Here is a 15,875-nt window from a genome sequence, read left to right as displayed (position 1 = left end):
ATTGGATAGACATATGGACGATAAGGGAATAGTGTAGATGGGCTTTAGAGTGGTTTCACAGGTCGGCGCAACATCGAGGGCCTAAGGGCCTGTACTGCGCTGTAACGTTCTATATAGCCTCACTGCCCTCTGAGGTGTCCTCCCGTAGTACAACTGTGATATTCTCCCTAACCAGTAGCGCAACTCCGCCACTCCTTTTACATCCCCCCTCTATCCTGCCTGAAACTTCTAAATCCTGGAACGTTTAGCTGCCAATCCTGTCCTTCCCTCAACCAGGTCTCTGTAATGGCAACAACATCATAGTTCCAAGTACTAATCCAAGCTCTAAGTTCATCTGCCTTACCCGTAATGCTCCTTGCATTAAAACATATGTACTTCAGGCCACCAGACCCGCTGTTTCCAGCAACATCACCCTGTCTGCTCTTCCTCAGAGCCATACTGGCCCTATTCCCTCGTTCTCCCTCAATGCTTTCACCTTCTGACTTATTGCTCCGGTACCCCCCCCCCGCCATACTAGTTTAAACCCTCCCGTGTAACACTCTCCAGTTTAGATGCAACCCGTCCTTCTTATACAGGTCACACCTGCCCCGGAAGAGCTCCCAGTGGTCCAGATAACGGAAACCCTCCCTCCTACACCAGCTGTTTAGCCACGTGTTTAGCTGCTCTATCTTCCTATTTCTAGCCTCACTGGCATGTGGCACAGGGAGTAATCCTGAGATTACAACTCTAGAGGTCCTGTCTTTTAACTTTCTGCCTAACTCCCTGAACTCCTGCTGCAGGACCTCATGCCCCTTCCTGCCTATGTCGTTAGTACCAATATGTACAACGACCTCTGCCTGTTTGCCCTCCCCCTTCAGGATGCCCGCTACCCGTTCGGAGACATCCTGGACCCTGGCACCAAGGAGGCAACATACCATCCTGGAGTCTCTTTCACGTCCACAGAAGCGCCTATCTGTGCCCCTGACTATAGAGTCCAGTATGACTATTGCTCTTCTGCGCTTTGACCCTCCCTGCTGAACATCAGAGCCAGCCGTGGTGCCACTGCTCTGGCTGCTGCTGTTTTCCCCTGATTGGATACTGTTGGGGGATAGCCTAAGGGGTATACCTGTTCGAGAGGGGGACAACCACAGGGGATTCCTGCACTGACTGCCTGCCCTTTCTGGTGGTCACCCATTTCTCTGCCTTCACCTTGGGTGTGACCACATTTATATAACTGCGATCTATGGTGCTTTCCGCCACCTGCATGCTCCTAAGTGCATCCAACTGCTGCTCCAACCAAACCATGCGGTCTGTGAGGAGCTCCAGTTGGGTGCACTTTCTGCAGATGAAGCAGCCTCCCGGACCTGCCACATCTCAGTCAGAGCTCTGCACCCATCAGAATAACGACCCCCCCCCACCCCGCGCCCCTGGTCTTCGAGTCCAGTCCCGAGTGAAAAACCTGTCCGACCCAACCTTTCCTTAACCTAATCTGGTCAGCTACTCTAAGGTGCGTCTCCTGCAGCATTACCACGTCTGCCTTCAGTCCTCTCAAATGAACAAACACGCGTGCCCTCTTGACCTACCCATTGAACCCTCTTACATTCCAGGTGATCAGTCTAGTTGGGAGGCTCATCACCCCCCTCCCCCTTTGCCGATCAGCCATCCCCTCTCTTGGGCCAGTCGCCAGCCCGCGCCCCACGCCTCCACCGGCCCGCCCCCAGGCAGCCTCCGCCACCGACCTCCTCACTATCCCTCAGCAAAAGTCCCTCCCTCGTCAGCAGAACATTTTCCTCCCTCCCCCCCCCCTATAAATAAATCAGCCCCTTTGATAAGCCTAACATCTGCTCACCCCACCAACGCTTCCGTAAGCTAGCCCACCCAGCTAGCTTAGTGGCCCTTGCCCCTGGCACTAGACAATCTCCCACCTATTGTTCCCTTCTCACCCCCGCTCATACATACATATTCAAATGAAAAACAATCCCAACACAATTGCCCAACTGAGAAAAAGAAAACCAAGTTGAAAACAAAAGGATCAAGCGAAAGATCCAGCATCTGAACAAACACACCTCCATCCCCCAAAAGTGCAAATGCAAACTTTACCTCACGCAGCTCTGCAGCTGGCCCCAGATCCATGCAGCTGGCCCCAGATCCATGCAGCAGGCATAACAAATAATGTCCGAAAAAGCAAGAGACAAGAAACTTTTTTTTAAATAAAAAACCCATAAACACTACAGCAAAATTCAAAGTTCTCAGTCCGACACCAGTCCTTTCCCTTTTGCGAAGTCCAGCGCTTCCTCAGGCGATTCAAAATAGTAATGTTGCTCCACCTGTGACGACCCAGAGGCGGGCCGGATACAACAGTACGAACTGCACCTTTTTCTTGAAAAGGGTCGACTTGATCTGGTTAAACCCCACTCTTCTCCTGGCCACCTCCGCACTCAGGTCTTGATAGATCCGCAGATCCCATTTGCAGCTCCATATCTGCTTGGCCTGACCCGCTCCTTATCCAGATATCTGTGGAATCTCACCACCATTGCCCTCGGGAGGTCTCCCATTCACAGCTTCCTCACAAGCGCTCTGTGAGCCCTGTCCACCTCCAAGGGTCGGGGGAATGCCCCATCCCTCAGCAGCTTCTCAAACATGGCCGCTATGTATGCCCCAGCGTCCGCTCCTTCGGACCCCTCTGGGAGCCCAACGATTCTCAAGCTCTGCCGACAGGACCCATTCTCTAGATCCTCCACTTTCTCCAGGAGCCTTTTCTGCTGGTCTATTAGCATCCCCACCTCCAACTCCACTGCTGTTTGATGTTCCTCCTGGTCAGCCAGCGCCTTCTGTACTTTCTGGATCGCCCGATCTTGAGCATTCAATCTAAGTTCCAGCTGCGAAATTGCCTCTTCAATCGGGTCCAAGCAGTCCTGCTTCTGCTTGGCGAAGCCCTCCTGGATAACTTGCATCAACTGCTCCGTTGACCGGTGGGTCGACAAGCCAGAGGTCCGGTCCTCTGCCATGCTTCCTCCCGGTGCTGCTTCAGCCCAAGCCTTCTCTGTCCTTCTGTTTCTCCCTTTGCGAGCACTTCGAGACCTCCTCTCCATGCACTGATGTGGGAATTTAGTTCACAATTGCCTGTGTCATCAATGTTTCAACTCCAGTCCGGTAAAATATCAGGGGAAAAGGTCCAAAAGTCTGACCCGAGCGGGAGCCACCAAATGTGCGACTTCCTCCTTCATAGCCACTACCGGAAGTCGCCGTCCCATTTTTATATGCATTAGTTATTTCTTGCCTGTCCCACCGTAATGTTACTATTTGGTGGCCGATAGACTACTCCTATCAGTGACCTTCTCTCCTTACTATTTCTAATTTCCACCCAAATGGATTCAACCTTTTTCTCCAAAGAACCTATATCATCTCTCACTACCGCCGTGATGTCCTGCCCAGGGGCTGGTTTAGCACAGTGGGCTAAACAGCTGGCTTGTAATGAAGAACAAGGCCAGCAGCGCGGGTTCAATTCCCGTACCAGCCTCCCCGAACAGCCTCCGGAATGCGGCGACTAGAGGCTTTTCACAGTAACTTCACTGAAGCCTACTTGTGACAATAAGCAATTATTATTATGTCATCCATAAATATCGGAGCTACACCTTACCTTCCTGCCTGTCCTTCCAAATAGTCTGATACCCTGGATATTTAACTCCCAGTTGTGACCATCCTGCAACCATGTCTCTGTAATGGCTACTAAATCACACTCAATTTCGATGATTTGTGCCATCAACTCATGTACCTTGTTTTGAATGCTACGGTGTCATGAGAATGTCACTTTAAGAAATGTTGGTCTGCTCATGTTACTGCAGTGATGTCAGAGTGTGGATGGAGCTGAGCCCTGGTTCTGCTTTTTTGTTTCACTTTGAGAGAAGCTTGGGTTCTGTATTTATTTTGGTTTTGTTTCAGTGTTGGAGCTGCAGTCAGCCGCAGGGGGTGTAATGTTGGTCTCTCTGCCATGTAAAGACTATCTCTTGATCATTTGGGGAATTCAGAAGGATAACTGTTCTCATTAGAGAATTTAAACCTGATCTCTGTGTTAAAAGGGTCTTTTGTCTTCTGGATGTTATTTAGGAATTTATTAAGGATTACTTAGTGTTGTAGTCTTTGGGGGTTGTATTTGAATTGATGGTTGCTAAGATGTTCACTGTATGTTTTAAAAAGGTTAACTTGAGTTCATAGAATAAACATGTTTTAAAAAGGTTAACTTGAGTTCATAGAATAAACATTGTTTTGCTTTAAAAAATACTTTTCCATTTCTGCTGTCCCACACCTGTAGAGTGGGCCGTGTGCTCCCCAGACCACAATCTAGTAAAAGTTGTGGGTCAGGTGAACTCCATGATACACTTTGGGATTCTTTCAACCCTGGGAAGTGCTCTTATGCTAGTTTTTATACCTTTTTGAATCCTAACACCTCCACTAACATCCCCTGAGTTCTTCTTCCCTTTAACTTTTTTCATAACTATCAATGTAGTTGAAACCACCTCCCCGCATGCTGACTACTGCTTTGCTTCCCATTAACCATTGTACTTCCCATAGTTCTATCCTTCCCTTACAGGAAGAGTACAGATATCGCTGGATATATTCTGGGCTACAAATGCCATATCTCTTCCTGCTCAATATTTACAAAGTGCTTAAAGCTATGATATAAAGTTAATAGCTGCTAAATATTAAGTGGTCCAACCTGTTTTTCTGTGACTTGAGGCTCCCACAGTGTACAAAGAACCACATTAGCATATTGTACACGTTGGACATCTGACCACTGGTTTGCAAGTCGTTTTTTCGCATCTTCTTCACTCATTTTGTCTCTCATTAGAATCCTCTTGAGTGCCTAACACATGGGAAAAGAGGATTCCATCTTTAGGGCCATCATAACCATAGCTTCAGACAACAAAAGTCAAAAACAGGATGAAGAGGACAATTTGGGCATCCTTAGATAGGAGAGAGTATCCTGCAACAATTTTAAAACCTAGTTTCCCCCATTTCACTGGAGAAGTTGAGTTCTTCATTTCAGACGATGGAATTGCCACGTGTGTAGCAGATATTACAAGGACACAGTGTGTCATTGAGAAGCCAGTTTTCAGGCAGAGAAACTGCACATGTTACAATTCAAGGTCTATTCTACAATGTGTAACAAGGTACCATTGTGATGGCCCCAGTAATTCTGCTGATAGAAAAAGGGAGAGGATTTAATGGCTACTCAGATAGTGGACCACCGATATCACTAATTGCAAGACAACATACGTGCCTTTGCAATGATTGGATAGTTTAATAAAGCATGCAGACCTTTAATGTGATTGATTAAGTATTCTCATATACTAGGCACTGATAGGCATGATTGGACATAGATAACTAGTAACAAATATCTGCTGATTTCTTGTAATTGAATCCCAAAATATAACTGTCTGCACCATTCTTGAATCTGGGCTTTTTGGTGTCCTGATTCGAATGTCGATAACCCTCGCTAGAGCCTGTAAATAAACACCAGTTTCTAACTCCAATAATCTTTGTCTGGTCTCTCAAGAGAGTGAAGGTGAAGAACTCTGCAGTCAAATAGCTGTATAATTTTTCCCTCAACACGGTAGGTGATATTTTCAGGATTTCTGCTGTTCATTATGAATTGGAATTTGGAATAATGTTATCAATATTACATTGTAGCTAAAGTTGGTTATCATGCTGCATAGCATTAATATAACATATACGTCTTGATGCTCGATCAATGACTCCAGAAGCGAGATTGGAAGACAATTGAAGGCTTTATTGGACTAGATATTTCGCCCAGCAGCGCAGGTACAGAATGCAGCTGCTAGAGAGACACAGGCTCTTATACTCCGCCTTACTGGGCGGAACCAGCAGGCAGGCTTCACCAATATTACTGTCTCAGGTACCTCCCACACCAATGGTCTTACAGCATCAACCTGGGTACCGTAATACCCCTAATACTGACTACCACATTCACCCCATTAAAAAAAAGAGACCAGCGGGGGTGGTGGTCTCGCGTTATACACTGGTAGAGGTTGAGGTTATGGTGGTACCCGGTATACATTAGTACAGTGTTTTGCCTCGTTACATGTCGCAACTATTTACAGTATTTATTTACATTCAAAATGAAGCAATTAGTCGGTTGGGGGCCCTGGTCGTCCTCTGCGATCGTCGCAGTCTCGGCGGTGATGCAGGCGCCGGCTCGGGCATCCGTGGCTCCGGGAGCGTGGCTTTGGCTTCTTCGGCAGCTTCATCACCCCGAGATGGGACCGGTGGGAGGACCGATCCACCTGGGAAGGGGGCGGCTGTGGGGTGCGCCGGTGGGAGGGAGGGTGGGGTTGGTGGTGCGAGTGTGTGTGGGGACCCAGCGGGCGCCAGGTCCCGTAGGGACACCATGTCCTGTCGGGGTATGCCACGTCGGCGTATTGAGGGTTAGCTTGAAGGAGGTGGATCCTCGCGACCAATGGGGCCGACTTGTGCGCCCGCACGTGTTTGCGGAGCAGGATGGGTCCAGGAGCTGCCAGCCAGGTTGGGAGCGAGGTCCCAGAGGAGGACTTCCTAGGGAAGACAAGGAGATGTTCGTGAGGTGTCTGGTTGGTCGTGGTACACAGCAGTGACCGGATGGAGTGGAGAGCATCCGGGAGGACCTCCTGCCAGCGGGAGACTGGAAGATTCCTGGTCCGTAGCGCCAGTAGGACGGTCTTCCAGACCGTTCCGTTCTCCCTCTCTACCTGTCCGTTTCCCGGGGGGTTGTAACTTGTCGTCCTGCTCGAGGCAATGCCCTTGCTGAGCAGGAATTGACGCAGTTCGTCGCTCATAAAGGAGGACACCCTATCGCTGTGCAGGCGGGGAAACCGAACAGTGTAAAGATACCCTGGAGGGCTTTTATGGTGGTGGCTGCAGACATGTCGGGGCAGGGGATGGTGAATGGGAACCGGGAGTACTCATCAATCACGTTCAGGAAGTACGTGTTGCGGTCGGTGGAGGGGAGGGGCCCTTTGAAGTCCACACTGAGGCGTTCAAAGGGACAGGAAGCCTTTATCAGGTGCGCATTCTCTGGCCTGTAGAAGTACGGCTTGCACTCCGTGCAGATTTGGCAGTTCCTGGTGGCGGTCCTGACCTCCTCGATGGAGTAGGGCAGGCTGCGGGTCTTAATGAAATGGAAGACTCGAGTGACCCCCCCCCCCGGTGGTAGAGGTCCTCGTGGAGAGCCCGGAGTCGGTCCACTTGTGCGGTGGCAGATGTGCCGCGGGATAGGGCATTAGGAGGCTCGTTTAGCTTCCCGGGACAATACAAGATCTCATAGTTGGAGGTGGACAGCTCGATCCTCCACCGTAAGATCTTATCGTTCTTTATTTTGCCCCGCTGTGCATTATCAAACATGAAAGCAACTGACCGTTGGTCAGTGAGGAGAGTGAATCTCCTGCTGGCCAGGTAATGCCTCTAGTGCCGCACAGCTTCCACTATGGCCTGGGCCTCCTTTTCAACTGAGGAATGGCGACTTGGAAGGGAAGGGATTCATCGATTGCGCGCATCGTGGCCTTTGCGATGTCCACTTTGATGCGGCTGAAGGCCTGGCGAGCCTCTGCCGACAGGGGAAAAACAGTGGATTAAATTAGTGGGCGGGCCTTGTCCGCATAGTTGGGGATCTACTGGGCATAACATGAAAAAAAAACCAGGCAGCGTTTCAGGGCCTTGGAGCAGTGGGGGAGGGGAAACTCCATGAGGGGGCACATGCGTTCAGGATCTGGGCCTATAACTCCATCACCGTTATTTGTGATGCATTTGTCCTTGTTGTAGATTAGATTAATGATTTTTGCGGTCTGGAGGAATTTTCGGAGGTTGGTGTCATGGTCCTGCTGGTCGTGGCCGCAGATGGTGACGTTTTCGAGGAACGGAAACGTGGCCCGCAAACCGTACCGGTCAACCTCCCGTTGGAAGACCGAGACTTCATTTGTGACACCGAAGGGAACCCTTAGGAAGTGGTAGAGCCGCCCATCTGCTTCGAATGCAGTGTATTTGCGGTCGCTGGGGCGGATGGGGAGCTGGTGGTAGGCGGATTTTAGATCCACCATGGAATCGACCTTGGATTGTGCAATCTGATTGACCAGATCAGATATACGGGGGAGAGGGTACGCATCGAGCTGCGTAAACCTGTTGATGGTCTGACTATAATCGATGACCATCTTATGCTTCTCCCCGGTCTTTACAACCACTACTTAAGCTCTCCAGGGACTGTTGATAGCCTCAATAATACCTTCTTTCAGTAACCGCTGGACTTCCGACCCAATGAAGGTCCTGTCCTGGGCACTGTACCGTCTGCTCCTGGTGGCGACGGGTTTGCAATCTGGGGTGAGGTACGCAAAAGGGAAGGCGGATCGACCTTGAGGGTCGCGAGGCTGCAGACAGTGAGGGGGGGTATAGGGCCGCTGAATTTAAAAGTTAAACTCTGGAGGTTACATTGGAAATCTAACCCTAGGAGCATGGCAGCGCAGAGGTGAGGGAGGACGTAGAGACGGAAATTTTTTAATTCCCTTCCCTGGACCGTGAGGTTCGCTACGCAGAACCCTTTGATCTCTACAGAGTGAGACCCGAAGGCCAGGGAGATTTTCTGATTAACTGGGTGGATGGGAAGAGAACCGGGCCTAACTGTGTTGGGGTGTATGAAGCTCTCTGTGCTCCCGGAGTCGGTCAGGCAGGATGTTTTGTGCCCATTGATGAGCACGGTCGTCGTCGCGGTCGAGAGCGTTAGGGGCCGAGACTGGTCCAGGGTCACCGAGGCAAGTCGTGGCAGAAGTTGGAGGTTTTCCTCGGGTGGTGTTTGGTCATCCGAACCGGGGTCCTGAGACTCCAGCCAAGATGGCGGCGCCCACTGGTCGCACATGGCAGGGGATGTGCAAGATGGCAGCGCCCATCCGTCGCACGTGGTCCCTGGGGAACAAGATGGCGGCGCCCGGGGCCCGCACGTGGCTCTGGAACAGGAAGGTGGCGACGCCCGCTGACCGCATGTGGCTCGTGGAGAGGGTTGGGGTGGCGGTCCCGGTTCGCCCCCGGAGACCGTGGCGACCGCCCAGACCTGGCATACCGCCACGAAATGGCCCTTTTTGCCGCACCCTTTGCAGGTGGAGGAGCGGGCCGGGCAACACTGCCGGGGGTGCTTGACTTGCCCGCAAAAATAGCAACGGGGCCCCCCGGGGTTGCCTGGTAGTCGTGCAGCACAAGCTTGTGGGGAGATGGGGGATGCATCGGAGTCGGCCGCGGGGTCAGGTACGTAAACGCGGGCGTTTCGGGAGGCCACATCCAGGGAGCTAGCAAGGGCCCGTGCTTCCTTGAGGCCTAGTGTCTCTTTTTCTAGCAGCCGCTGGCAGATTTGGGAGGACAGCATACCTGCAACAAATGCTCACGGATCAAAAGTTCTGTGTGGTCGCTGGCTGAAACTTGCGGGCAGGCACAGTTCCTGCCTAACACCAGAGGGCACGGTAGAATTCCTCCAGCGATTCCCCAGGAATTTGTCGCCACGTCGCTAGCAGATATCGGGCGTAGACCTGGTTTAATGGGCGAATATAGTGTCCTTTCAGCAGGGTCATTGCGGCCTTGAAATCGTCCGCATCCTCGATGAGGGTGTAGATCTCTGGGCTCACCCTCGAGTGGAGAACGTGCAGTTTCTGGTCCTCCGTAGGTTCAGTCGTGGCCGTCCTGAGGTACCCTTTGAAGCACGCCAGCCAGTGTTTGAAGGTTGCCGCTGAGTTTGCCGCGTGGGGGCTGAGTTGCAGATACTCCGGCTTGATTCGGAGCTCCATCCTTTAAAATATAGCCCAATAGATTGATGCTCGATCAATAACTCCAGAAGCGAGATTGGAGACAATTGAAGGCTTTATTGCACTAGATGTTTCCCCCAGCAGGGCACGTACAGAATGCAGCTGCTAGGGAGACACAGGCTCTTATACTCCGCCTCACTGGGCGGAACCAGCAGGCAGGCTTCACCAATGATATTGCTGTCTCGGGTACCTCCCACACCAATGGTCTTAAAGCATCAACCTGGGTACCGTAATACTCCTAATACCGACTACCACACGTCTTAAATTTTAACCATATTTTAACCATTCATAAATTTTAACCATATTTTAACCATTCATAAATTTTAACCATTTAAACCATAAGACCATAAGACATAGGAGTGGAAGAAAGGCCATTCGGCCCATCGAGTCCACTCCACCATTCAATCATGGCTGATTTCAACGCCATTTACCCGCTCTCTCTCCATAGCCCTTAATTCCTCGAGAAATCAAGAATTTATCAACTTCTGTCTTAAAGACACTCAACGTCCCGGCCTCCACCGCCCTCTGTGGCAATGAATTCCACAGACCCACCACTCTCTGGCTGAAGAAATTTCACCTCATCTCTGTTCTAAAGTGACTCCCTTTTATTCTAAGGCTGTGCCCCCGGGTCCTAGTCTCCCCTGTTAATGGAAACAACTTCCCTATGTCCACCCTATCTAAGCCATTCATTATCTTGTAAGTTTCGATTAGATCTCCCCTCAACCTCCTAAACTCCAATGAATATAATCCCAGGATCCTCAGACGTTCATCGTATGTTAGGCCTACCATTCCTGGGATCATCCGTGTGAATCTCCGCTGGACCCGCTCCAGTGCCAGTATGTCCTTCCTGAGGTGTGGGGCCCAAAATTGCTCAAAGTATTCTAAATGGGGCCTAACTAATGCTTTATAAAGCTTCAGAAGTACACCCCTGCTTTTATATTCCAAGCCTCTTGAGATGAATGACAACATTGCATTTGCTTTCTTAATTACGGACTCAACCTGCAAGTTTACCTTTAGAGAATCCTGGACTAGGACTCCCAAGTCCCTTTGCACTTCAGCATTATGAATTTTGTCACCGTTTAGAAAATAGTCCACACCTCTATTCTCCCCGCCCCCTACACACACTCCCCGCCCCCTACACACACTCCCCGCCCCCCACACACACTCCCCGCCCCCCACACACACTCCCCGCCCCCTACACACACTCCCCGTCCCCTACACACACTCCCCGTCCCCTACACACACTCCCCGTCCCCTACACACACACTCCCCGTCCCCTACACACACACTCCCCACCCCCTACACAGACACTCCCCGTCCCCTACACAGACACTCCCCGCCCCCTACACACACTCCCCGCCCCTACACTCGCTGCCTGAAAGGGGGGTGGAGGCAGAGACCCTCAGAACATTTACAAAGTATTTAGATGTGCACTTGTGATGTCAAGGCCTACAAGGCGAAGTGCTGGAAAATGGGATTAGGATAGTTAGGTAGTTATTTTAGACGGGTGCAGACGCAATGGGCCGAAGGGCCTTTTCTGTGCTGTCGATCTCGGTGACCTGACAACACTGTACCAGGTCTCAGACTTTGACCGATAATTCAATATCTATAAACCGAATGCAGTGTGCCTGTGACTGCTGCAGTAAAATCAGCTCATTTAGGACGGATTGAAATTGCAATCAATTTGCAAGGTAAGTTCATGTAAATGAATCACATGATTATTTGCACATATTAATACAAAGCGTACAAACTATAAAAAAGAATATTGAATACATTTCCTGAGTAATTTTGACCGAATCTAGAGTGGTTCAGAGTTCAACTTTCACCCTCGACCTACAACATAGAACATAGAACATTACAGCGCAGTACAGGCCCTTCGGCCCTCGATGTTGCGCCGACCTGTGAAACCACTCTAAAGCCCATCTACACTATTCCCTTATCGTCCATATGTCTATCCAATGACCATTTGAATACCCTTAGTGTTGGCGAGTCCACTCCTGATGCAGGCAGGGCATTCCACGCCCTTACTACTCTCGAAGTAAAGAACCTACCTCTAAAATCTGTCCTATATCTATCTCCCCTCAATTTAAAGCTATGTCCCCTCGTGCTAGACATCACCATCCGAGGAAAAAGGCTCTCACTGTCCACCCTATCTAATCCTCTGATCATCGTGTATGCCCCAATTAAGTCACCTCTTAACCTTCTTCTCTCTAACGAAAACAGCCTCAAGTCCCTCAGCCTTTCCTCATAAGATCTTCCCTCCATACCAGGCAACATTCTGGTAAATCTCCTCTGCACCCATTCCAATGCTTCCACATCCTTCCTATAATGCACAACCAGAATTGCACGCAATACTCCAAATGCGGCCGCACCAGAGTTTTGTACAGCTGCAACATGACCTCATGGCTCCGAAACTCAATCCCTCTACCAATAAAAGCTAACACACCGTACGCCTTCTTAACAACCCTCTCAACCTGGGTGGCAACTTTCAGGGATCTATGTACATGGACACCGAGATCTCTCTGCTCATCCACACTGCCAAGAATCTTACCATTAGCCCAGTACTCTGTCTTCCTGTTATTCCTTCCAAAATGAATCACCTCACACTTTTCTGCATTAAACTCCATTTGCCACCTCTCAGCCAAGCACTGCAGCTTATCTATGTCCCTCTGTAACTTGTAACATCCTTCCGCACTGTCCACAACTCCACCGACTTTAGTGTCATCTGCAAATTTACTCACCCATCCTTCTACGCCCTCCTCCAGGTCATTTATAAAAATGACAAACAGCAGTGGCCCCAAAACAGATCCTCGTGGTACACCACTAGTAATTGGACTCCAGTCTGAACACTTCCCATCAACCACCACCCTTTGTCTTCTTCCAGCTAGCCAATTTCTGATCCAAACTGCTAAATCACCCTGAATCCCATGCCTCCGTATTTTCTGCAGTAGTCTACCGTGGGGAACCTCATCAAACGCTTTACTGAAATCCATATACACCACATCAACTGCTTTACCCTCATCCACCTGTTTAGTCACCTTCTCAAAGAACTCAATAACGTTGTGAGGCACGACCTACCCTTCACAAAACCGTGTTGACTATGTCCAATCAAATTATTCCTTTCCAGATGATTATACACCCTATCTCTTATAAACCTTTCCAAGATTTTGCCCACAACAGAAGTAAGGCTCACTGGTCTATAGTTACCGGGGTTGTCTCTACTCCCCTTCTTGGACAAGGGGACAACATTGCTATCCTCCAGTCTTCTCGCACTATTCCTGTTGACAAAGGTGACTTAAAGATCAAAGCCAAAGGCTCAGCAATCTCCTCCCTAGCTTCCCAGAGAATCCTAGGATAAATCCCATCCGGCCCAGGGGACTTATCTATTTTCACCCTTTCCAGAATTGTTAACACCTCCTCCTGATGAGCTCAAGCCCTTCTCGTCTCGTAACCTGGCATGAAAGGAAAAAAAGCAAAAACAGGACAGTTCAAAAGATCATCGATAGCAGCACAATAAATGCCGGCATAGCCAGCGACATCCACATCCCAGGGATTTATATATTTAAAAAATCACCATGAACTTCAATATCAAAGCTGTGCGCATTTAATAAGGACTAATGAAATTATCCAGTGCACAACATTGGGAACATCAAACCATGTTAAATAATTGGAGTGTCAGTTATTAGGAGAGAGGTTTTGTAATCAGTGATGGCTATATGCAAATACATAGAACCCACCTCCTCTTCTGGCATAATAGCCACCCAAACCTCATGAACCATATCAATCCAGCCAGCTTCCAGCAGGACTGCTGCATCCACCACACATACAGTCTTACCTGACAAGAAAGACAAAGTAGCATTTTAAGAAATTCAGACTTAGGTGGTGTACACAGTAAAGTTATTACAGTTCCCATGGTGTGATACCGAGTATTTCAATAGACACTAGATGAAATTTTACAGCCTCGTCACGGTGGAGTGTAAGATGCAATAAACCATTCAAAAATCCATTGATTTTGACAGAAACGGAAAATTCAACCTGTGGGAGGGACCGTAAGATTCTGCCCAATGTTTTAACACATCACATGCAATCATTTTAATCTACATTTTGTGACAAGAGTTAGATTGATTTAACAATGCTGACAGTTCTTTTTACCCACTGGGGAAGAAAATCGATACTATCCAAAGGTGAATAGGTGATGATGGAGGGATTTTATAGTCTTAAAATATGTCGCACCAAAAGATCACAGGATGTATTTATTTGCAGAGCAGAAAAGAGCGGCTCAAAGAACAAAAAGAACAAAGAAATGTACAGCACAGGAACAGGCCCTTCGGCCCTCCAAGCCTGCGCCGACCATGCTGCCCGACTAAACTACAATCTTCTACACTTCCTGGGTCCGTATCCCTCTATTCCCATCCTATTCATGTATTTGTCAAGATGCCCCTTAAATGTCACTATCGTCCATGCTTCCACCACCTCCTCCGGTAGTGAGTTCCAGGCACACACTACCCTATGCGTAAAAAACTTGCCTCGTACATCTCCTCTAAACCTTGCCCCTCGCACCTTAAACCTATGCCCCCTAGTAATTGACCCCTCTACCCTGGGGAAAAGCCTCTGACTATCCACACTGTCTATGCCCCTCATAATTTTGTAGGCCTCTATCAGGTCTCCCCTCAACCTCCTTCGTTCCAGTGAGAACAAACCGAGTTTATTCAACCGCTCCTCATAGCTAATGCCCTCCATACCAGGCAACATTCTGGTAAATCTCTTCTGCACCCTCTCTAAAGCCTCCACATCCTTCTGGTAGTGTGGCGACCAGAATTGAACACTATACTCCAAGTGTGGCCTAACTAAGGTTCTATGCAGCTGCAACATGACTTGCCAATTCTTATACTCAATGCCCCGGCCAATGAAGGCAAGCATGCCGTATGCCTTCTTGACTACCTTCTCCACCTGTGTTGCCCTTTTCAGTGACCTGTGGACCTGTACTCCTAGATCTCTTTGACTTTCAATACTCTTGAGGGTTCTACCATTCACTGTATATTCCCGACCTGCATTAGACCTTCCAAAATGCATTACCTCACATTTGTCCGGATTAAACTCCATCTGCCATCTCTCCGCCCAAGTCTCCAAACGATCTAAATCCTGCTTTATCCTCTGACAGTCCTCATTGCTATCCGCAATTCCACCAACCTTTGAGTCGTCTGCTAACTTACTAATCAGACCAGTTACATCCATCAATTCTTTCTCTTTGGATTTTCCTTAACCCTATTTGCCAATGACTTTTCATGACCCCTTCTAGCCCTCCTGACTCCTTGCTTAAGTTCCTTCCTACTTTCCTTATATTCCATTCAGGCTTTGTCTGTTCCCAGCCTTTTAGCCCTGACAAATGCCTCCTTTTTCTTTTTGACGAGGCCTACAATATCTCTCGTTATCCAAGGTTCCCAAAAATTGCCGTATTTATCCTTCTTCCTCACAGGAACATGCCGGTCCTGAATTCCTTTCAACTGACACTTGAAAGCCTCCCACATGTCAGATGTTGATTTCCCTCAAACATCCGCCCCCAATCTATGTTCTTCAGTTCCCACCTAATATTGTTATAATTAGCCTTCCCCCAATTTAGCACATTCATCCTGGGACTACTCTTATCCTTGTCCACCAGCACTTTAAAACTTACTGAATTGTGGTCACTGTTCCCGAAATGCTCCCCTACTGAAACTTCTACCACCTGGCCGGGCTCATTCCCCAATACCAGATCCAGTACCGCCCCTTCCCTAGTTGGACTGTCTACATATTGTTTTAAGAAGCCCTCCTGCATGCTCCTGACAAACTCTGCCCCGTCTAAGCCCCTGGCACTAAGTGAGTCCCAGTCAATATTGGGGAAGTTGAAGTCTCCCATCACCACAACCCTGTTGTTTTTACTCTTTTCCAAAATCTGTCTACCTATCTGCTCCTCTATCTCCCGCTGGCTGTTGGGAGGCCTGTAGTAAACCCCCAACATTGTGACTGCACCCTTCTTATTCCTGATCTCTACCCATATAGCCTCACTGCCCTCTGAGGTGTCCT

At 49.1% G+C, this 15,875-nt stretch overlaps 1 protein-coding gene across 5 annotated transcripts in view; it reads right to left on the bottom strand.

Annotated features, from left to right (window-relative positions):
* coasy (CoA synthase) overlaps positions 1–15,875 on the bottom strand; it is an 85,348-nt gene that overhangs the window by 16,123 nt on the left and 53,350 nt on the right. For 2 of the 5 annotated variants that reach the window (XM_072487718.1, XM_072487717.1), the window contains exons 8-9: positions 13,550–13,647; positions 4,697–4,843 (exon numbers count right to left, since the gene is read on the bottom strand). In XM_072487718.1, the coding sequence (XP_072343819.1) occupies positions 4,697–4,843; positions 13,550–13,647 (245 nt within the window). The remainder of the gene's footprint in view (positions 1–4,696; positions 4,844–13,549; positions 13,648–15,875) is intronic. The other 3 variants (XR_011937541.1, XR_011937540.1, XM_072487719.1) reach the window with 2 other exon arrangements.

This window comes from Scyliorhinus torazame, chromosome 21, assembly GCF_047496885.1.
Source record: "Scyliorhinus torazame isolate Kashiwa2021f chromosome 21, sScyTor2.1, whole genome shotgun sequence".
In the NCBI taxonomy this organism is placed as follows: Eukaryota; Metazoa; Chordata; class Chondrichthyes; order Carcharhiniformes; family Scyliorhinidae; genus Scyliorhinus; species Scyliorhinus torazame.
The sequence above is the reverse complement of the archived record's forward strand: the minus strand, read 5'-3'. Positions and strand labels throughout refer to the sequence as shown.